This window comes from Mauremys reevesii, linkage group 11 (genome assembly GCF_016161935.1).
Source record: "Mauremys reevesii isolate NIE-2019 linkage group 11, ASM1616193v1, whole genome shotgun sequence".
NCBI classification, from domain to species: domain Eukaryota; kingdom Metazoa; phylum Chordata; order Testudines; family Geoemydidae; genus Mauremys; species Mauremys reevesii.
The window spans coordinates 67144857-67168592 of record NC_052633.1 but is presented as its reverse complement, the minus strand read 5'-3'; the positions used below and the strand labels follow the sequence as shown (position 1 = coordinate 67168592).

At 45.6% G+C, this 23736-nt stretch overlaps 1 protein-coding gene across 6 annotated transcripts in view; it reads right to left on the bottom strand.

The window, feature by feature from the left end:
* The window catches only part of SEMA5B (semaphorin 5B), a 351645-nt gene that overhangs the window by 42427 nt on the left and 285482 nt on the right, over positions 1–23736 (bottom strand). For all 6 annotated transcript variants that reach the window (XM_039494195.1, XM_039494194.1, XM_039494196.1 and 3 more), the window contains exons 13-14: positions 8722–8839; positions 1127–1308 (exon numbers count right to left, since the gene is read on the bottom strand). In XM_039494195.1, coding sequence (XP_039350129.1) covers positions 1127–1308; positions 8722–8839 — 300 coding nt within the window. The remainder of the gene's footprint in view (positions 1–1126; positions 1309–8721; positions 8840–23736) is intronic.

Below are 23736 nucleotides of genomic sequence, written 5' to 3'. Positions count from 1 at the left end.
TCTAATAAAACTCATCTTTAAACATCCTGCTTTCTCTCTGAGGAAATATCCCAATGGCATATGAAGTCAATTAAAGGAAATTCTAGGGCTTACGTGGATGTAGGATGACCAGATGTCCCTATTTTTCAAACTCTGCTGCCTTCCTATGTTTTATGATGGAATACATATTTCAGCCACTTCTTACAGGCTGTTCCCACCACTTTTCCCGCTGGACCAGAGCCTATAACATGAGCGATCCTGAAATGCTTGTCCCTCTGGCGGGCCTGACATCAGTCACTGACAGAAAGGGTCACCTCAATACAAGGCAGCAGAGCAGTGGCAGGAATGGCTGGCTCTGCTGGGTAGGCAGCACAGCTGGAAGAATAGACTGCAATTAAAATACGAGCCTTAACAAATGTAGCTGATTCTTTTGCTGCCAAGAGCAGGGCTGAGCTCGGGGGAGGAGGTGAGGCCGACTCAGTATGAGGAGGGTTTAAAGAGGGGCTGAGGTAGATTAAGAGCCACGATTAAGTCCCATTGATTGCAATGGGACATAAGCAAGTCCTGTCCCGAATAGGGACGCTTTCCTAGGTATGGCCTTGTCTTGTGCAGCCAGCCGGCACCAATCCCCTGCGTGACATGATGCTGATGGTTCATTAACTCAGGGACCCCGGCACACACAGGAGGCACCTGAACTCTCCCGTGCAATATACTGTCTCTCAGCCCCCTCCATTTGGCCACACTTCCAAGGCTAGAACCACAACACTAGTGTGCTTGGCGCATTTTAATCTTCACAGCACTGTTCAGTCATTACCTAACTAAGCCTCCTGCCACCGCACTGTCGTCTCACTAGTCCCACTGGACAGCAGGGGGAAAGTGAGCCCCAGAGAGGCTAAGTCCAACATTTTCCAATACATCCACTCACTTGGGGGCCTCTCAGCTTTTGGGTGCCTCACTTGACACACATTCAGCCGGTTTTTCAGAGGAGCCCAATCCCTGCAGCTCCTATTGACTTCAACTGGCGTTGCGCCCACTTACCCCTTGGGCCAAATGTGGCCCAGAGACAAGACGATACCAGTGGAAACATAGGTGAGGCGACCAGACATTTAGGACCCACCCTGTTCCTCTCCCAGCCATGCAGAGGTACCTTGAGCAATTTGCAATCTCAATCCTGGCCCCTTCGCAGCCGCGACCCCCGCAGCGAGGGCGAGGGCTGTCACAGGACCGTGACCTGCACATACAAGAGCCTGTGCTGTCCCCATCCGAATGCTCACATGGTTGCCACGGGGACCAGGGCCCCAATCTCCCATTTGTCGTCAGGTTTTTCACCTAATTTTAAAAAAAAAAAGAAGTGACTACAGAGAGTTTACATTAATGGAGACAGCACCACAATAGACATGGCAAACAAAGCTGCTGAGAGGATTAAGATGCAGCTTAGACAGGAGCTGTCTGTGCCTGTGAGCGGGATTCAAAAGCTGGGGTTATTTTCAGACAATGCTGAGCCAATATTTACCCTCAGAATACCACCCTGCATGCCTAACATGCATATACAAGCAGCAAAGCTCCCTCAGGCTACTACCGCATCCCACAAGAGCATTGTCTGCCTACCTCACAAAACTGCCACACCTTCAGATATCATCTCACACTGCCTCAACCTGGGAGGCCGAGTCATGGCCCAGGAGCCCACTGTGCTAGATCTTGTGCAAGCACAGAACAAAGACACTCCCTGCCCCAAGGAGCTTACAATCTACGGATAAGACAAGAGACAACAGGTGGATATGGACAGACGGGGAGTACAAGTGAGCAATGAGACAACATTGCTCAGCATGATAGGCAGGAGGCACTGCCCACTAGCAGCCTAACCACTGCCTTCCTGTGTTAACAGTCCAAAACTCCACCGTTTACTAAAGTACTGCTACAGTGTTTGAGATTGTTCCCGTCAAATTTATTATTTACTATTTATATTACTGTAGCATCCAGCTGAGCTCAGAACCCCACTTTAGCAGACAGTCCACCCCAAGCAGCTTATGATCTAATTAGATAACACAGGCAAAGGGGGAGATGAAAGACACACACACAGGTAAGTGAAATGACTTGCTCAAGGTCATACAGCAGGTTAGTGGGAAAGCAAGGAATAGAACACAGGTCTCCGGTGACCAGTCCAGTAGCCTTATCTAGTAGGCCGTGCCACTCATCTCCAGAAAACTCAAATATATTCAGCTTTGGGGCAAGTGCTGCCTTTTCATTCCGTGTTTGTACTGCACCTAGCACTATAGGCTCCTGCTCCATGACTTGGGGATTCCAGGCATTACAACACAAATAAATAATAATAGTAATAAAAATCAGGGTAATCATGTAAGTGCATAAAACTGGAATAAGCGGAATGTAGCGGGGTGAGCACCCGCTCCAGCCCTGAAGGGGTTGGAAAAGCCCTGCAGAGGGCTGGGGCAGGGAGCAAAACCCTGGCTGATTGGGGGAAGTGGCTGCAGCTGGGGCCATGCCCCAAACTGAGCAACTAGGCCTTATAAGGCAGCCAGGGAAGCCAGAAGCAGCAGTCTCTCTCCGTTTGTAGAGGAAGATGGGCCTGGCTGCAGGGGGCTAGAGACAGGGTACCTGACTGGAGCAGGGCTGGGGAGAGGCAGAGGAGCTGGGGAGCTCCAGCCTGGGAAGCCCCAGGCTGTGGCCTAGCAGAAGGCAAATAGGTCCTGGGGGTTGCAGAGGGCAGCCCAGGGGTAGGCAAAGGCAGCAGGTCCAAACCCAACCTTGCCAGTGATGAGTGGCTGATACTGCAGTCTGCCCCAGGGCGTGGGGGCTAGACAATGACTGGCAGTAGCCGTATACTGAGGCAAGGTGGGGCTAGTGGGTGGGGGTTCCCCAGGGAGGGGACACCCTAAGACTGAGGGGTTACTGCCGGGGGCAGTGCCCCAGATAACAGGGCACCAGGTCCGGGAGGAACGCAGGGGCCAAGTGGTAGCGGGACACCGGCCTGCAGAGGGTGCTCCAACGGCTGGAAAGCTAATTCCCTGAGATGACCAGCAGGAGGTGCTGCAGGGGTGAGTCCTGCACGCTTACAGGGAAGTTTCCGGCTGGGATTGAGATGTGTGTGAGGTGGGGTGTCAGTATCTGCTCATGCGATGCCTGGCTTGCTGTTAGTCTCATGCTGTCAGGATCGCTAAATTATCCTACAAATGAAAAATAACCTTGCATGTTGGTCATGAATTATACTTAAAAAAAAACAACCCAGGCACAATTATTTTATCAAACAATCTTCCTATTTAAATTAAATTCTACAACCATTCCCATCCCCCAACCCTTCTCCCGCTCTTTCTTTTGCTACAGGAAGTTGCTCGTCTGACAGAGGCTCCTATGTGATGCAAAGCGAAGTCAAGGGCCTTGCGGAAGAGAAATGAGTTTGCTGAGCACGGCTGTCCTCCCCACCACAGTTTGGTTTGCTCTGCCAGCGCCGCAGTAATAGACCTGTGCTCTTCACAAACTCCAGCCAGACCCAGCAGTCAGGATATTGCTGCTCTGGGCTGCACCAGCTCCTCTCTATCTAGGGTAACGGAACAGAAAAAGCAGCGGAAACTAATTCTGTGCAGTATGTGCGCTGTGACCTCCGATAGGGGGTCTACATGAAGTGAGGCAGCTATAGGGGAGGTAGCATGGTACCCTAGCCAGCCATGGGAGGAAGTGTAGGGGCCTTAGAGGTGTCAGTGTCTATAACTGTGCCTGAGATCCACTGGGTTCCCAATGCCACTTCTTGAGGATGTGCAATTTGTGTGTTGTCTTGAGCCTACAACTCCCTTGCAGCTTCCACAGAGACAGCCAAAACTGAAGGGCTCTGACAGAGGTGTGGTGGGACAAGACAGAAGGGAATCAGAGAAATGTCCCACCCAGAGCTGCACAAAACCCTGCCACTATAGTGAAACTGCCAATAAAGGCAACATGGAAATAGGTCTTTGTGTCTCATTCAAAGAATGATAAGAAGGGAACAGACTGGGGCCCTGGTTAACATCTCGGGCCAAATTACTAAGCCAGATACAGCTGCAAACAAAACCAACATTGCCATGCTTAATGTTTATCCCTCTACAGCTTCAAAGAGTTCTACAATCATTCTGAACTAGCTGTCACTACCCCGGTGATGTACGCATCTTTTCCTCAGCTTTACAGACAAGGAAACTGAGGCACAAAAAGGTTAAGTGACATGTTTGAGGCCACACAGTGAGTCAATTGTAGAATCGGGAGTAGAACTCTCTCACGCCTCCTCCCCCGTCTGGCCTTACGTTAAGCTTTAACTAGGCACTTTTGAGAGCTGTCATCATCCCCCTCAGTCCATCTAACAGCCTCAGCAACCCGCAGCAATGACATGGAAATAATTTAGATCTGTTACTGTGCTCGTCATATTGTGGCTAAGGGGTTTCAAGCATCTGTTGCAAACCTTTGTTTTCAACAGATTGTCATTCAGCAGCAAAAATTCATTCTGGGTTGAAGGTTACCAGGCAAGATGTCCCAAAGGAGTACATTATTTTTGGTTGATTTTGTGATTTTTAAATAAAGATGTAAAATTAATACAGCTTGGGTGTTACAAAATTAGAAAATTAAGAGAGCTCCTTTCAAACATTTGATTCTGGATTATTATTATTTTTTTTTTTGCTTTTCAAAAGTAAAAATCCAAATATTGGATCATGCTGTTCATTTTTAAGCCAGAAGCCTTTGCTGATTTCCACGAGGAGTTCTGCTTAGAAATCAATGGTATGATATGGCCCATTGCTTCAGTTTTTAAAAATAAAAAGCTGGTAAATAATTATTGGCTCATAATTGGTACTGGGAAACAACCCAACATTTAAATAAATAAACAAAATGGCTGAAATGTTGAGATTTATAAACATGTCACGTTGCAAGTGTGGGAAATTTTTTTCTTAAGAAATTACATATGGATTATTATTCCATCCTGAAATTTGTAGCGACATTTTGAAAAGAGCAAGCTCAGGAATTTGAATAAAAAAAACATGCATTGATCTTTTCCAGAACAGGTCTCTGTGGTGGCTCCTTTGTAGCCATTATATAAACAAGATACATTTTAAAACCTCTGTCATCAAATACACCTTTGAAATTATTACACGACCAGGTAAGAGAGTCCTTGTTAATCACAAATAGACCCATATATGCAGAAGGGTCCAATCCTCCACTGCTCGCACAACTTAAATGTCTCACTGAGTTCAAGGAATGCAGAAACAGGCCCAAAAAGCAGCGGTGCTCAGAATCCAAGTTAAAAATCCAGACTGACCTGTTTTTATGCAGAGCAGATAATTTTGGTGTACAGTCAAATATTATAGGTGGGGATGGTAGCACCACCATAGCTGGCAAGTATAATAGGCCAGGGGAGGCTAAACCTCCCCTGATGCAGCTGCCGCCGCGAGACACCTGGACTATAGTGGCCTCACTTGTACCCAGCCTTTTCCCCAAGCCCTGCCCCCTGCTATCTGGGGAGTCCCTCTTCTTCTCCACTCCCCCCCCCCCGGAGGTCCCCCTTTGCTTGCCACATCCATCCTGTCCTCCACCTCCCTTGCCCCACAAGGTCCCCACCGCCCTGCATCCCTCCTCTCCTCCACCCGCTCCCGCCCGCTGCTCACCGTGTCCCTGCGGGTGGTGGGGGAGGAGAGAAAGGATGCTGAGAGTGTGAGCGGGGGGGGGGGCCTCGCAGGGGAGGGGGCATATGGAGGAGAGGAGGGAAGTGGAAAGCAGCAGGGGCCTCGTGGGGGAGGGGGTGGAGGAAAGGGGGGATGCAGGGAGCCTCATGGGGGGCAGAGGAGAGGAGGAACAGGGGGCGGAGTGGGGATGGAGTGTGGGCGGAGGAGGAACACGGTGAGTGGCGGCGGGGGGCGGAGTGGGGATGGCGTGTGGGCAGAGCCACGGGTGGAAGAGGTGGGACAGGGAGCCAGCCTCCTTCAGGGGAAACTTCACCCACTGCCCATAAGCACCACCTAATATTAATGCTGCCCAACTCTTCTCAGTATAAGACCCCGTTTTCAGTTCCATATAGCTTTGCCAAACTCAGCCATTTGGGCTGGTTTTCCATGACAGGTGTCCGCCTCAGGCTAGGGAGAAACGCATTGTTTTCCCTATGTTAAAAATTTCTGGTGTCTTTCTTTCAACAGCTCTAGTGTCCCTATGATTTGGAACAGGGGTTTGAAATTTGGCAGAGAGGTGAATCAGGGATGTGCCTTTTGCTGTCCCTAGGGAAACTGCCAAATTTGGCCAAGTTATAAGCCTTTGAAAAAAATCACAGTTTGCACAAGCTCAATAGAGACTTCTCTTAGATTTTAGAAGCGGAATTCCATGAAGATTGTATCCATGCTGGGAGGACAGAGCAGGACTTTCTCTCCCTCCGTTCCCCATCTGTAAAATGGGGATATCACCCCTTTCCTCACAGAGACTTTGTGAAAGTAAAGTCATTAGTGAAGCACTCAGATCCTACAGGGATAAGTGCCACAGAAAAGCTCCTGAGGAAGTTAATCATTTTCTTTCTAGAGCAGAAGTTGAATAGGGTGCAGTGAACGCATTGAACAATGAGGAGAAAACAAAATATTGAATAGTTGCTCATTAAATGAGCACTGTCCATACGATACAGTGAATCGGGCAGCGGTCCTGTGGAAGAAATCATGCGTGATCATGTAATTAAAGACTACCATAATGCATACATGCAAAGAGTCTGAATCAATGCTGCACTGGCAACTTTAATTATGGTACTTTCTAACTTTTGAGTGCTTGACTTTGCAACTTGAATAACATTCTTTTAACGCAGCGTGCGTGTGTGTGTGTGTATAATTTATGATTAATAAAAATGTTTGTTTATATAGTTCCTTGGATAGTACTTAATATAATACTATGGATCAAGTACCTGAAACCCAGTAAGATAAAAATCTGGATTCTCCAAGACACAGGAAGTAAAACAAGAGAGATAATGGAGAGGCATTCTTCACAAGGAGAGGCCTGTTAACTTCAGTGTCCCAGCCAAATTCTGACTTGGGTCACTGCATTCTATTTACCTACATGCCACTGCATTTTAAATAGGTAAAACATTCTTCTGCTTACTGTAATGTTAGGCTCCTACTGAACAAGGTGTTTACCATGCACTTAAAGTTGGGTGTATGCTTCCGTACATTGCTGACTCAGGGCCTTAAATCAGCTGTTCCATTCCACATCAGAGACTGATATATTTGGGGGGGGAGGAGCGAGAGGAAGTGATTTCTGTAATGTATGTGGTTTTTAAAGTGGAATGAAAAGTACTATATTGATGAAAATTTAATAATAAAAAACCTAAAACTATCTGCATATTAAATTCTAATGCAAAGGTGAAATGAATGTCCCTAGGAGCACACAATATTCAGAATGCTCCTGAATATTCTGTGCAGCTTTTATAACCTTGAAACAAAGATCTGGAATTGCACGTTCCCCAATGTTCGCCATGGCAGACGTGTTCGAACTAGAGGATTAACACCTCACACACCTATCAACAGACACAGGCATCAAACAGGACGAGATAACAGCTTGTGCAATCAGGAAGCACCACACTAGAGGGTTATAAACACACAAGCCTCTGAATCCAGTGGTGAAAGACTTAAGCCTGCCAAATGGAGGATGGATTGAAGTAATGACTAATATTTCCTGGGAAATCTTCTGAGAAGAAAGATAGATAAGGGAAGTAAATATCCCAGCACCTCCAGACATAAATAGCATATTGAAGACATAACCCACCCAGCCTCTTCTCAGCCTGCTGTAGTTAGCAGCATTAGCACGCTAACTGGCATTAGATAACAATGGAGGCTGAAGAGAAATCTTTTATTTTCCACATTGCAAGGTAATCAGAGGAGATCTCTTTCCTGCAATCTTATAGATATGGTTCAAGCAGCAGGAATTAACGTGGCCATGCAGCTTTCAAAGACTGCAGCCATGAACTGGATATGGTAGGCAGAAAGTCAGCCAGTTTGCTGGTTTGTTGCAACGTCATTTCAGAGACTACGACAAGAACAGAAAAGTATTCCCTTTGAGTGCCTTAAACTGTGTTTGAATCCTACTCAGATGAGTGGAGGGTTACAATTTCATCTCTCTCTCATATACATACATACACACACACATGCCATCACTCTTCCCTTCTACTTGCACCTACACATGCATATAAAATTCTCTCCACTTTAACATACAACCCTATCACTCTCTCTCCTTTGTGCTCCCCCGACTCTAGCATTCTCCCCCCCTTATATACATACACACACACACGCACGCACACACGCACACGCACGGCTTGATTCTCTGTTTATGTTCAGCCTCTTTCTGCTTCTCCAATAGAATACAGCCCAGCACAGGGAGTTTCTCTGGCCAGCACAGAGTTGTCACAAGAGCTCTATGCCAGCTCTTGCCTCCCAGTCCCTCACATAAGGTGTGTGTCAGAGATGAGCTGGGACATGCTGGGCAGGGCCAGAGAACACGGACTTCAGCTATTCTCATTTCCCAAAGAGAGCCGAGAGAATTAGTGCATAAATTAAAGCAGCCTTGAGGCTGCTCTGAGTTAACTGGGGGTTTAGGAATCCCGCAGCAGGACTCAGAGACCCTAGAGCATAGAAATGTATGTACTGAGCAATGGGCTGACTATAATGCGTGCGCACACGCTCTCTCTCTCTCTCTCTCTCACACACACACACACACACTTTTTTCTACTCGTCTGTTTTAATTTCCACTTACCGGGCACTCGGTAATATTCTGAGTCCATAGGCTCATGTTGGAGCTGTCCTCAATGGTGGTGCATCGTTTCTGTTTGTTATCCCAGCCACAGTATGGGTCCCTGGCTCCTAGACATTCCCTGTGTGAGGAAAGAGAACAGATTAGAGCTCTTTAAGACTGGCCAGCTCTAAGAACCTATATTAAAGTGTAGTGCTTCTATATGACAGCTGTCAACTGCAGTGAACCTCAGCAGAAGAAACTTTTCTTTTAGGCAGTACTTCACCTGCTTGCAACGAGAGAACAGTTGAATAACAAGGGTGATAGGACACAAAGCAAATATCACTCATACAAACTGTATATTAAAAACCCAGCCAGTCACTCTCTTTTGAGGCCTAGGGGGGAGAAATTGCAAATTTTAGTCAAAGAACACTTGTCATTGAGATATCCTTGTGCCCCCTAGTAATCCTTCACCAGGCCAGATCTCACACAAAGCATCCTCTGTGAGCATGTTTGCTGACACTATGTCCATCCAAAGGGGTTAGACAAGCAGAATTAGCCAATGGGCCAGTAATAAAGGCTTTCTATTAGTCTTGGCCTTTGTCAGAACAATGATTTCATTTATAATCCTAACATCAAGATGTCAGTTTGGAAAAGTCACAACAGAACATTATTTCTGAGCCTTTGGCTGCTCTGAATACTGGTGCCTTCATTTTCCTGCCAAACCCATATTTACAGCTATGTGTGTGTTCCCATCCTATGAGCTGCTAAAGAAAAATAACTATGGCTGCCACCATCACTGGACAGCAAAGATCAGTGATGAGACTGGTCCATCTCGGGCTGTACTGGTTACTCCCCTCATGGATTCCTTTCAAGTCCTTAATTTTCATTATGAAAACGTAATATCACAAGCCACAGAGAATATGTACAAGTCAGGGAGAGAGACAGAAAGAAGAGGGAAGACCAAAACGAAAAGGGTTTGTAACACCATTTCTTTATTTCAGTGATCTATGCTTTGCTATCATGCAAACCGCTGCTTGGCTCTTTCTGAAATCCCCAAAAGATTTCAGAAATGCCAATTAAATGGTAGCATGAGAGCAACAGGAAAAATCCAGTTCAGGCAACTAAAAAGGAAGATAACGAGATTCATTCCAAGGGTAGGTATCAGTATGATAAGTGAAACATCAGAAAAAAAAATCAAATGAAATGAGATGTGAAGTATTCCCACCCAGAAATCTTTGAAATCCTATTAGACCATAATCAGCTACAAATGAAAAAGGATGTCCCTCAAGCACAGCTGAAAACACTTGGATGCAGCACTAGTCCTACTGATTCCAAAGCAATTTGCCCAGAAGCAAACACTTGATTCTTTTGCTCTCTGGTAGTGGTTTTTTATTACTTAACAACTCTCTAATTTGCTCATATGGTGCAGAAGGGCGTCTGTTTCACTAAAGATTTAAACCTGGTAAACAACAAGCAACGCTGTCTCTTGGTTGTTTTAAAGGAGCGATTTAGTGAACAAGTTACAATGATTTTCCATTATGTTTTCCTTAAACTGCTTAAAAATACCTGAGGAAAAGGTATAGATCATTCTCATCCAGCCCAAAGTAGTAAAGGGCTAGGCTTTAACGTAGAAAAAGACTTGAGATCCGTAGCCCAAGGACACTGAAGGGTACATATGTGCTGCGGTGCTTACTATTCTGGCTAAAGAGCCCCATCCTACTGTTTTGGCTGCCCATCCTGTTCTAATCCACAGTATGGGGTAGCATTCATTTTCATAGGAAGTGCTTGTCTGCCTTTTGCACTTCAAAGGCAGCAGCTCCTCTCTGGGACGGTACAGTCACTGAGCAAATGCAGAGACCGGGAAGATGCCTGGCATATGCTCAGACCTCTAGGTAATCTCAGCACTTCAGGAAGGAACTGTGTGGTTTCTGGAGGAAGTGAGAAAAAACACAGAGAAGAAGAACAAAAGATTCCTGCATATAGCTGTACAGATCTCTGCTCATCCTTCCAGACCTTGAGACGGAACACATGTGGTTGCTTCCGACTGTGTAAAGCTGGTCCACTAGACACTCAGGAAACAGAGGCACGTCATTGTAATTCGTAACAGGGATGGCTATTGTGAGCATCACCTTATTACAAATACACAATTTCTCTGAATTTAATTTATAGGAAAACATGTGCTGCATAAATTCAGAAAATAATCTCCATATGTTCTGTGCTGCAGCCCACAGCCACTCTGCAGGCTGCAATATATCCCAGTTAGGCACTGACCACTTTGCTGGCACTATTATACCGTATGTCATGTAGCTAATGTGCTGCTCTTGGCTGAGAGCAGCAAGCCACAGACCCTTAATGGCGCACACTGTGAATCACAGCCTGCCATTCTCTTGCCTCGCTCGCTAACCCCCACAGCTGATGGGCAATCAGTAACTGAATCACAGGACCGGTGCCTACATTGCAATGCCGGGCCTTGACGAAAGGCTGACACTGTGCGTGTTAACACAAGCTATATCTTGTGCTAGGTGCGCACTCACTGGCCTCTGGAACATGACTAGAACAAAGTGTCATTTGCCTCTCTCTGCCACTTACATGAGAACTGGACTGTATTTGGTTAGCAGAACATACATGGTATAATTTAATAATAATCATAAAGAACAAGACATTTCCCCATCTCAAGGCTGGTTCCCGTGACCAACTGAGATCTAAAAACAAAACAGCTGTGCTGTCAACTTCACTTCAAAATTCAGAACCCATCTTGTTGAATTCTCGTAAGAAACCTACCAACTGACAGTGATATAATTTAGGTTAAAGATAAATGTATTTACTTACACACAAGTTGCTTCATTCTTTTCTTTTTATAAATGGAAATGGAAAGAGCATTACAATACACAGTACAGCAAGAGACGATGTCTGGCTAATGTGTTAAGTAAATACTTTCAAATCCGCATTTCATTTAGAGTTTTGAAAAATATATTCCTATTTTATAAATAATATAAACACACACACACTCAATACACACACAACATACGTACATATATATATATACACACACACACACACACACCCCCCTATACACAGTACATCTCCATTTATCTGAATGGGCTGGGGGACATCCGAATACTTCAGATAAACAGGCTTTCAGACAAACAGAAGTGCTAGTAACTAACATCGGGCTACATGGGAGGGACACTGTGGCTTTGGATAACTAGGATTTTTGGATAAAGGAAATTTTGATACCTGGAATTAGACAGTACATATACACACACCCCAAAATGCTACATAAATTGTATTGAGAAAACGACAATGTATGCAATAAAAAGACAAATTAGACACCTTCTAGACTGCAGACTCTGACATAGGGACTGTCATGTGTTATATGTGCAGTGCCTAGAAAAATGGGACCCTGATTTGGTTGAGGCCTCTGTATGTTACTATGATATAAATGTTAAGGATCAATAATATCTCTACAATAGTCACCATTAGTAAATCAGCCTTTGCCACGCCATGGTAGCTAAGACACCACAGTATTTCCCTGTATTTAGAACAGGAAATACATGTGGTAATTACATACAAATATTATCATGTAGCAGTTACATTTTGATGCTACTGAAGTCAATGGGACTTTTACCATTGGCTTTAATGGGGCCAAGATTTCATCCCTTATGTTGACTCTTTAATGCCAAACAGTATGTAGATTCTTAAAGTGACTGATTAGAACCGCCTCAAGGAGCAAAATGATACAATATTATCTCCTCCCTGCCCCTTGCCATCACAACTCCCATTGAAGCAACGCTGCCAGGGAATCAATCCACTAGTCCCCGCCTCCAGAACGCTCACTGTGGACCTTCCAGAGCACAGCAGGGAATAGTGATTACATTAATCCTGATGGTATTGCCCACTGTTACTTGATGAATTCCCAAAGGGTGAGATGTGCATGAAGAGTAAGATGTTGCTGACAGCAAAGCCACCCCCCGCCCCCTGCACTAGGACCCCTCATGCCGATTAATAATCGCAACATGTTCACCGAGTCAGGAAAATACCTCTCCATGTACAGCTACTGGGCTCAGTTTACGATGACAGGGTATTTGTATCAATAGTGATTCACTTTAGTTCATTAGCTTGCAATAAATGTCTTATCTGGTGCCTAATGGCATACACTGAAAACCCCCAATTTAGAAACAATTCTGCTGGTATCTCCTGCACAGGGTATTTTGTCGCTCGCTCCCTGCTTTCACTCACCAAGGACATTTGCATGAAAATAGGATCTCCTCCTTAAGTGTTCACCTGCTGTTCAGGAGCCATGGGACTGTTAGTTGTTGAACACCACAATAATCTCAACAGCAATGAGTTGGGATAATATAGACAGACAGAGGATTAAGGCTCCAGGTGGGGAATCAGGCAGTAGGATTTGATCCACAGCCCACTACAGTCAACAGAAAAATTTCCCCTGCCTCCTGGCCCCATTCCCCACCACCCAGGCCCAGCCTCCTGGCCCCATTCCTCAATTGCCCAGGCTCTGCCTCTCACTTTCTCTCATCACCCAGGCCCCGTCTCTCTCCCCATTCCACACCACTCAGTATCTGTCTCCTCTCCTTATTCCATAATTACCTAGGGCCAACCTCCCATCCCCACTCCCAGTCACATAAGGTCCATGCAGCAGCGGCTTATTGGGAAAGTATTTGTGAATTTTTACGTCCTTACGATGCTGTTTAGCATCTGAAAACAAGGAGGAGGAGCCAGCATTGTGTGAACAATCGTCTCTGTGCAGCCCACGGCAGGAGAATTTTTCTCTTGCAGAGCAGTGAAAATGAGGTGGCCCTTCAGAGTCACTTTGTTGTTGCTGTTGTGGGCTTTGGTTTTAGGGGAATGAATTTTACCACAGACTGTCCCAAAATACGAGTTAAATGACCCAGAAAAATGTCTGACCTGTGAACACAGTTGTTTCTTAAAGGGAATGTTTATTCCAATGTGCACCTTTTGAAGCACTGGGGATGTTTGTGCCCACACACCTCTAAAGCCCCCTCTCCTTAACCCAAGGAGTGGAGCCACTGGACCCAGGCTTCAATTAAGTTCAGGGGACAAAAAATGAAAAAACAGGGATGGGAATGAGGGTCACAGGTATAAAAGCAGGGATCCAGAGGGGGACACCATGCACAGAACCCGGACACCACCCACTGCTCTTAGAAAGCAACTAGGGAGCCAGTGGAGGTGGCCAGAGGAACTCTACCCAGAGACGTGACTTGAGGGAGGATTGGAAGTAGGCCCCACAGTCACAGAACACTCCTTTCCCACCCCACCCCCCCATCTAGCTTCCTGCTCTAGGTATAGTGGATGGCCATTTTGGCCATGGTCAAGAGGAGGCTGACAAGGAGGTCTTCTGACTTTGTGGGGCCATGGATAGGGTGTGCGTAAATCAGGAGATGTGGGGAGAAGTGCAACCAGAATCAGAGGAGTAAGCTCTGGAGGAGCTGGAAGAGGGGTTGCAACCAGGCACACTTGATATAAACATGCGCCAGGGTCTCCCTCTCGCCACAGAAGGAACAGGTATTAGGGGAAGTCGTGAACCGTGCCAGGTACATGGCCGTGAAGCAGCCACCAACAAATCTCTCTGATGGGCCCTGGAGCCAGGGTGGAATACAGACTAGCCCACCGGGATTCCTCTCCCTCCTTAGGTATTCCAATGTGCAGTGCAAAGCAGCAGCCCACTCAGGAACTCTTGTTTACGAACTGAACACTTTCTCCCTTAAAATCTTCATTAAAGTTTAAAAGTCTGCAGTTCAAAAGTTTCCAACCCGGCCTCGAATGTGCTGATGGCACAAGACGACTCCATCTTTTGGTCAGTTTTCCCTGACAGATAAAAGCTTTAGACTGTGTAATAAACAGACCTTTTAAAATCAATAGAGCAGACCCAAGAGATTAGGCTTTGACAGGCCAAAGGAAAGCAAGAATTACTGTAACTTCTGTCCTCTCTTCTGATTCTCATGGGAGAGACAACAAGCAAACGTGCTCTTCTGTACGAAGAGTCCCAAAGCAGCCACATGGCATTTATACTAATAGATATTCAGCTAAGGCTCTCCAGCAATTCATCACAATGCTCTTGCTCTCTCCATGCCCTTCCTCTCTATTTCCATTTTCCTCTTTCTCACTCCCTTTCTCTTTACTCTGCAAGTAAATGCAACTAATTCTGGAAGGTGGGTGAGAGTGTAACAGGCTGGCATGATCTTTAAAGGCCACAGGCCTGGGGCCAGCTAGCCCTGTTCACTAATCAGAGTTAGCTGAGCAACAGGTCCGTGCTCCTTATAAAGAGCTGCAGGGCAGGGGTGTCTGCACAGAAAACTGCCAGGAAGGGATAGTCTCTTACAATAGTCCCTGCAGTAGGGAAAAGAGTCCATGAAGGAAGGCCCAGGGGAGCAGCTCTGTGGACGCTGTCCTGTATAAAGGGCAGGGAACGAGGAGAGAAACAAGACTGAAGAAAGCCAAGGGACTATAGAGTGGCAGAGGTTACGTTTCATGCCATCTGAGACTACTAGGGTGAAGAAAGGCCCAGGGAAGCAGTCCTGCAGCTACTCTCCAGAACAAGGAGCAGATTGCTGAGGAAAAAACACAGGAGGGACGCAAGACTTTTATTAAGCCTAGGGTGGGTGGATGTTGTTTATGTTATTCCTTTATTTTAAGGAAGACTGGGGACTGATAAAGAACCTGAAGTCATAGAAGGAGATGGAAGCCAGAACCTTCTGGGTTACAGTACTGAACTTTGCTTTGAGATGTTAGGAGTCCATATTAATAGGTTTCAAACACAAAGCAGCTGAGGGGGGGCAGGATGGATCGCTCAGTGGTTTGAGCACTGGCCTGCTAAACCCAGGGTTGTGAGTTCAATCCAGGGGGAGATTTAGTTGGGGATTGGCCCTGCTTTGAGCAGGGGGTTGGACTAGATGACCTCCTGAGGTCCCTTCCAACCCTGATAGTCTATGATTCTAATGCAAAGAGGACAGCATTTTGTAAGCAATAAGGTGGTATTATTGCTGTTGATTAGCTGTGAGCCTAAAGACTGCTTGGCAGACTGGCATTTCCTGACAAGTTTAGCTTATTGTCCCATTAACATTAACCTGCAGAGGGTATGAACGAAACAAATAATCATATTAGCTTCCAGCCAACCAAATCATAATTCCTGACGGTCTCAATAACCCATGCAAAGGAGAGCGGACTTTTGTCTTCCCTAAAACCAGATGGCGTGAAGAGAGCAGAGTCAGAATCAAAGGATGTTCACAGCTTATGAAAGTAAGATTAAAAAGAAAAACCAACTCAAACAATCCCTGTAATTTCAATAAACTTAAAAATTTAAACCCATTGAGATAGGCTCGTGATCTGTGCAAATCCATTATCTTTCCCACTAAACAGACAAGTGGACTGGAACTGAGCTGTTGCAGTCAGATGCTGGTCAAGTTGCAACTTCATTTTTCTGCCAAACAATGCAACACATTCAGAGCCAGATTTTTCACCCATTATTCATTTGGAGTAGGACTTTATCCCTCGAGTAATCAATGGAACTACTGACTAAGATACTGCTCCTAGACCACAGTGGGTAGGGTGATAGTAGCATTTAGAGTGGATAGATGAGGTTCAGTAGTTTGGTGCATGGTGGCAGAACACAAAGGCAGAGAAGTGTGTATGTGAAGTTTATCACCTACACACCACCTGCTTCAGTGACTTCCACTTTGTACATGCTGTGTTTTAATCACATAAATTAAAGCTTGACACTTGAAAATGACTTCTGAAATTAAACTACCTTCCAGGCCATTTAAAAGCCAAAACACATCTGTCAGGGTTCCTTCCCCACTCTGAACTCTAGGGTACAGATGTGGGGACCCGCATGAAAGCCCCCTAAGCTTATTTCTAAAAGCTTAGGTTAAACCTGGTACGCTGCCACCACCAAGTGATTTAACAAGAAACAGGGAAAGGACCACCTGGAGTTCCTCTTCCCCCAAAATATCCCCCCAAGCCCTTACACCCCCTTTCCTGGGGAGGCTTGAGAATAATATCCTAACCAATTGGTTACAAAATGATCAAAGACCCAAACCCCTGGATCTTTGGACAATGGAAAAATCAGTCAGGTTCTTAAAAGAAGGATTTTATTAAAAAGAAAATGTAAAAATCATCTCTGTAAAATCATGATGGAAAATAACTTTGCAGGGCAATCAGATTCAAAGAGCCCAGAGGAACCCCCTCTAGCCTTAGTTTCAAAGTTACAACAAAACAGGGACAAACCTCCCTCTAGCAAAGGTAAAACTCACAAGTTGAGAAAACAAAGATAAACTAATACGCCTTGTCTGGCTGTTACAAGTTTGAAATATGAGAGACTTGTTCAGAAAGATTTGGAGAACATGGATTGACGTCCGGTCCCTCTTAGTCCCAAGAGCGAAACCACCAAAACAAAGAGCACAACCAAAAGCCTCCCCTTCCCCCAAAAAACTTTGTAAGTATCTTGCCCCCTTATTGGTCCTTTGGGTCAGGTGTCAGCCAGGTTACCTGAGCTTCTTAACTCTTTACAGGTAAAAGGATTTTGGTGCCTCTGGCCAGGAGGGATTTTATAGTATTGTACACAGGAGGGTTGTTACCCTTCCCTTTATAGTTATGACAACATATAACTTATTTGAAAGTAATAGTGAATACATGCATTACTTCTGTCGGCAATTTTGGCTTATTTCCCTTTCCATGCCATAGACCCTGAATTGGCTTAATCTTTGTTACTTTCCACTTGGGCCCCAACATTTTCAATATCTCCATAACTGATTGTGGCTTTATAGATTATGGCCTCTCACAATCTACGCAACAAACTATTGCATTTCTTACTCCCTGACATCCCTTTTCATCATTTCTTAGGGACAATGAGTTCCCTATTGGGTATGGTTTGTTTTTTATTAAAGACGTAAAATCAAACAACATTGCATTTATTCAGATTTGAAGATTAATGCTATCCTGAGAAAATTCTGATTAAATCTGGATTTACGTTTGCATCAGTAAAACAGGTTATTAAAATAAAAAAAGAAGCAACAGCACTGGTCCATGAACACTATTAAAAACTCCTGTCACCATGCCAAGCAAAACTGACATTATTGTTTCTAATAACAACAAAGTCAGTGTGCCTTTGACTACCAGATATGGAATCAGTCATCCACAAAGAAATGCAGATAACTACAGAAGTCCTAACCAGAGGGGTCGCAAGAAGGAATTCCTCAATAGGGAGTGTATTTGTCCAGATGTTGAAACACAATCCATTTCCGAAACTCAGAAGACTTTAGCCATAACAGAAAATTCCTAGAGCATATTTTGGGGGAGTTCTATAGCCCTCCTGTATAACACAGGCCGACTAGATGATCCCAATGGTCACTTCTGGCCTTGGAATCTACAAAGACAACATCTCTTATACACAATGCAGACTGCAATGTGGAGCAAACACACTCAAAGCAAAAAGGCAGATGGGTTAGAAGTCCTTTTGAAAAACAGCACTGGCAAATTTGCCCATTCCAGTGTTATTCCCTACAGCTGCTCCATGTCATGAAATGCCAGGATGTTGATGCCACGTATGGCTGGTACCTTGCTTCTGCATTTTGAGTTTGCAATGTCAGATTTCATACTCTTAAGAATGAAGTGAATTCCTGCAATTTACTGGCTTGGGAGCATAGCAGAAGGGGTGGTTGGAGGGAAAAGAAATGTGTCTGCTCTCAATAGCAAGGAAAAATGAATATTATAGGCAACCTCCAGAAGATGCTGCTGATTCACACCTAGGCTCCGATGGGATTTATCAAGAAGAAAGCATGCAGGAGCAAATTACTTTGAAAGAGTCGTGAATGAGATACAGAGGTCTGAAAACAACCTACAATTTTCCCCAAGGCTGCACAAAATAATCCCTATCTGAGCAGCTCTTTCATATGAGCTTGTTTTGTCCAACTTTGGGTAATTACTTTCTGCTCAAAAAACTGCCCTCAGCTGATTCAACTAGAGAGAGTATCTGTAGAATAACAGATTATTAGAGAGTTCAAAGAAATGTTAGGCCACCTAATCTATCCCTTGGGGATATAGTTCACCCCTTGCCCAGGGCAGGATGGTCCCTACGCTAGACAAGTGCAAGACGATCCCTTCAATGTGTTCTCCATCACTTTGTTCTGTCCAATTTTAAGTGTCCCAGGCAACAACACTTCCTCTACTTAACTTGACAGATTATTCCACACTGTAACTGATCTCACTATCAGGAATTTTTTCTTGATATTCAACCAATACATTTTTAGTGCCTGTCCAAAACAGCTGTGTAGTGTTGCTGGGAGCTGCTGTGTCCCACTTGAGAAGTGACTAATTTTCAGTGGTGGATGAAATGGGTGACTATATTTTTCACAGAAGGTTGTTGCTTTGGGATTCTTTGGCATAAAAGACACTATATAAATATAAATAACTATTACTATTATGTGTTTGATTCTGATGATGAATGTGTTTGCCATCTGATGATGGCACACGAGCCGATTTTGCCTGGCACAAGGCTGCCAGCCGGTGTCCAGGCCTCTGGCCCCACTCAGCCCGCGGCCTACTGAGTGAACGGAACCCCAGGCTGGCAGGATGCCAGGACCCCAGACCGGTGGCAGGCGCGCCCCCTGGCTCCCCCCTCACCGCGCTCAGGCTCTGCGGCTCCCGGAAGTGTGAGCCGCCGCCGCCGCCACCGCTGCCCCTCCCGCAGGTCCCCCCTCCCACTGCCTCAGCACTCCATGTGGAGCCAGCGTCTGATCAGCATGGGTATGGTAAGAGGAGTCCCAGGGGGCAGTCAGGCAGCAGGGGGAGGGTTGGATGGGTCAGGAGTTCTGGGGGTCCTGTCGGGGGGCAGGATGTGGTTGGATGGGGCGTGGGAGTCCCAGGGGTCTGTCTGGGGGCGGGGGTGTGGATAAGGGTTGAGGCAGTCAGGAGACAGGTAGGGGGTAGAGTCCTAGGAGGGCAGTTGGGGGGGGGAAGCTCAGGAGGGGGCAGTCAGGGGACAAGGAGAAGTGGGAGGTTGGGAGTTCTGAAGGGGGCAGTCGGGGTAGGAAGTGGGAGGGAGTGGATGGGGCAGGGCTCTCCCCTTTTTTTTTTGATTGTTGAAATATGGTAACCCTAGGCAAGGGGAGAGCCAGGGGGCGCATGGGGGCTGGCGCCTGCATACATCCACTGCAGCCTGCAGGAGCGCCTGGGGCGGGGCGCCGGGCCGCAGCCTGGGCAGGAGGGGAGGGGGCCGTGGCTGCTCCCCACTAGCGGCGCCACCACCTTTTCATGGCTGCTGCTCCCCGAACCACGCCGGCTCCTCGATGGCTGGGGCTCGCTGCTGCCGCAAGTGGGACGCTCTGGCTCTCCGGTGCCTCCAGAAGGCAGCTCCTCCCTGCCGAGCTGCTGCCGCGGCACAAGCCTGGCAAAGCCAGTGAGGGGACTCAGGGCGGGGGCCACCGGGGTGGGGTGGGGAGGGCTCACGGGGGGGCTGTGCACCCTCCAGGGGAGTTCGGGAGTGGGGAGGGGGGAACCTGGTCTGGGGAGCAGCCCCTGGGCATGGCTGGCCCCTGGGGTCTATAAAGGCTCCTTGGGATTTGCTCCTCAATGAACTGACGTGCGGGGGGGGGGGGGGGGTGAGGTGGAAGTTTCGCCTAGGGCGCAAAATATCGTTGCACCGGCCCTGCCCCAGGGGGTGTGTGCACCCCAGGTTAAGAATCACTGCACTCAACTGATAAGATCTGCATTTTAAATTTAATTTTAAATGAAGCTTTTAAAACATTTTTAAAAACTTGTTTACTTTACATACAACAATAGTTTATATACTTATAGAGACCTTCTAAAAACGTTAAAATGTATTACCGGCATGCGAAAGCTTAAATCAGAGTGAATAAGTGAAGACTCGGCACAGCACTTCTGAAAGGTTGCCGACCCCTGCACTATGCTGATGCTGTAAAGAAAACCCTAACAACTAGCACATCTCCAAACGAAAAGGCCAAATTCCCCAGCAGCTATTCAGCTGGATATTAAACTATGACTCTTCCAATCAGGGGCGCACATTGCATATTACAGTGACTGTTCCCTCTCACTGCAGGTCTTGCTATAAGAAGACCAGAAATTTGAGATATGAAGTAGGCAGCCAGTGGAATTAGACTCCAAGCTCTTTGATGCAGAGACTGCGTCTTCCTATGTGACAGTGCCTAGAAAATTGAGGGTGCTACAAATAATATGAAAAAATAGTTGCACAAGATGTAAGAACTGAAGGCTGAAATGGATGAAACACCTGGGGCCTGCTTATAGCATTTTGTTATTAATATTATTTAAATTACTGTAGTGTCAAAGCCATCCTAGCATTGTACATTCCAAGAAAACTGCATGCTCACTGTCAATCAGCACTGGACTGAGACTAATTTCACAGAGCCCACCAAGCAGTCATCAGATGGTAATGACTTCTAGACACCACTGATCTGGGCTGGACTCAAGCCAGTTAGCTAGAGGTGAAAAAATCCATCTTCTAAGCTATTCAGAATCTTCAGAGCCATCTAGGTCACAAGTGCAGTGTGGGGTGTTGGTTTTTTTTATTATTATTAAAACAGTAACACCAAAGCATCCCAAAACAAATTGGCAACAAAGAGATGACAGTGAGAAAACAAAAGCCAGTGAGCCCTGAAATTAGCTCATTTTACTGGGCTCATTCTTAAGTGACCTTCGTCTGACTCAGTTATAACCTTTTTTCAGTAGCTGCGTAAACCTGGGTTTCAGCTATTGTACAATATGGTAAATGGTAGTCTAAAAGTGTGAGAGAGAGATGGTATTCAAAAGACAGCATAAAAATACAGCTTTATAAATTGAGTTTATAGACTCATATAAGTCACAAATTGGACAGAACTATCAAATTGTCCAGTCTGTTTTCCAGGCACTGTGGGATTGTTCCCTACAGATTATTTCTTAGGGTTCTGTCCTTCAGTAGTTTTAAATGTGCCAAGTGATGGGGCTTTCGCCATGTTCCTTGAGAGATTATTCAATAGCCAAACACATTTCTGTAACCACGGGGCATTCAAACCCTGCTCTGAACAGAGCATCCGGACACAGCACAAAATCCTGAATTCCTACTGTTTGGTTTTTCATGTTTAACTCAACCATCACCACCATCAGATCACAAACCTCAGTCTCAGCTTTCTCCCCAAACTCACCCCATCTTAGCTTTCCTTGCAAATACTTAATTCTCTCATCACTGTTCTTTATGATTCTTTCACACTTTAGTATCAGTCACAAAGCATGCTATTTTCTTCCATGTCATAAAGATACTGTCAAATAAGATGGACCTAATGCCAATTTCTTGGGTACCTCACCAGAAACTTCCCCCAACTTGCTTCATTTTCACTTACTCGTGCCCTTTGCTTATGGTCTTTTAATCGATTTTTAGATCCATACGACAATGTTCCTTTCTTAAACAATTTGAATTAAGCTTTCATGAGATACAGTACCCAATGTTTTACTAAAATCTAACCATATTACATCTATCTCATTCCCTTCAAGCACAAAAGTCCAGATCCTGCAAACTATGATGAAGATGCTTAACTTTAGGTATGCAACTAGATTTATTAGAGTAATTAAGACTACTCATCTGCTTACAGCTCAGCATGTGCATTAGAGTTTGCAGTCTAGGGGGTCCAATATTGTAGTGCTATAAAAAAAGCAATCAAATTCATCTACCACATAAATCTACGTAGCTTATTGATTGTAGTTCTGTTTGTTATGCTTTAGGGTTATGTCTACACTGCAATTAAAAACCTGCGGCTGGCCCGTGCCAACTCACTCAGGCTCGTGGGGCTTGGGCTAAGGGGCTGTTTAATTGCAGTTAGATGTAAAGCCTCAGCCTGGAGCCCAGGCTCTAGGACCCTGTGAGGAGGGGCTTTCTAGAGCCCAGGCTGCAGTCTGAGCCCAAACGTCTACACTGCAACCAAGCAGCCTCTTAGCCTGAGTCAGCTGGCATGGGCCAGCCTCGGGCGTCTAACTACAGTGTAGACATACCCTAGAGGTGAAATGCTGGCCCCATCCAGTCAATGGGAGTTTTACCATTCACTTAAATTGAGTCAGGATTTCACTTGCACGATTTATCACATTATATTAGTAGGGTTTGTGGATTGATTTATGGGATAGTACTTTCCTTCTTTGAAGTTTTCCACGGCTTTTCAAATTAATTATCAGTGGTATAGTAAGTAGTTAGTTCCCTTAACCCTACAGTGACCACATCAACCAAACCAGATGGAAAGAGGTAGTACAGATTTTCCCTTTCCTGCTTTTCAACAATATTTATATTTTCACAAGGCTCCCCTCACTACTTCTCGTTAAGCTCTCAAAGATGTGCATAAAAGGAGTTCAGTATCTCAGCAATTTTCATAGTCGTTAAAGAACCAGATTTTCAAAAACACTCAGCTCCCACTTAGGTATCAAAATACTCAGCAAAAATCTGGCCGTCAGTGTCACAATGGGAGCTGCTGTACCTTAATTAGGATGTTTCAGGGCTCCTCTGTCGTTCTCCCAGCATTTTTAATACTTCCTTCAATTGCACATTACTTGTTTGATTTCTGAATTCCCCAACATTTGCTTTCCTGAAATCTAGCAGGCTTGTAATGACTGCAGCTTTACTATGCGAGATTCAGGTAGTTCACCTCTTTGTTTCAGGGATCTCGCTTTTTTGTTTTTGTTTTTTTAAAACATCCAAACCCACACATCTTTCCCCTAAAACGTCTAGTGGAAGTTGCTTAGGCCCAGATCCTCAAAGGTACGTAGGGACCTATCTCCTATGGATTTCAGTGGCAGCTAGCACCCTAAATACCTTTGAGTTTCTGGGCTTAGAGGCCACCTTTAGAACTTTTATTAGACATGTGGTGAGGAAGAGAGGAAGAGTGAGAGCGTGAGAAATGCACTACACTGCTTGGATGCTGCTATTGACCCTTCCTCCATGTCCAACATTCCCCTCCAGAGCAAGTCCAGGAGTTACTCACCCACATGTATTCAGTTGTCTGATCA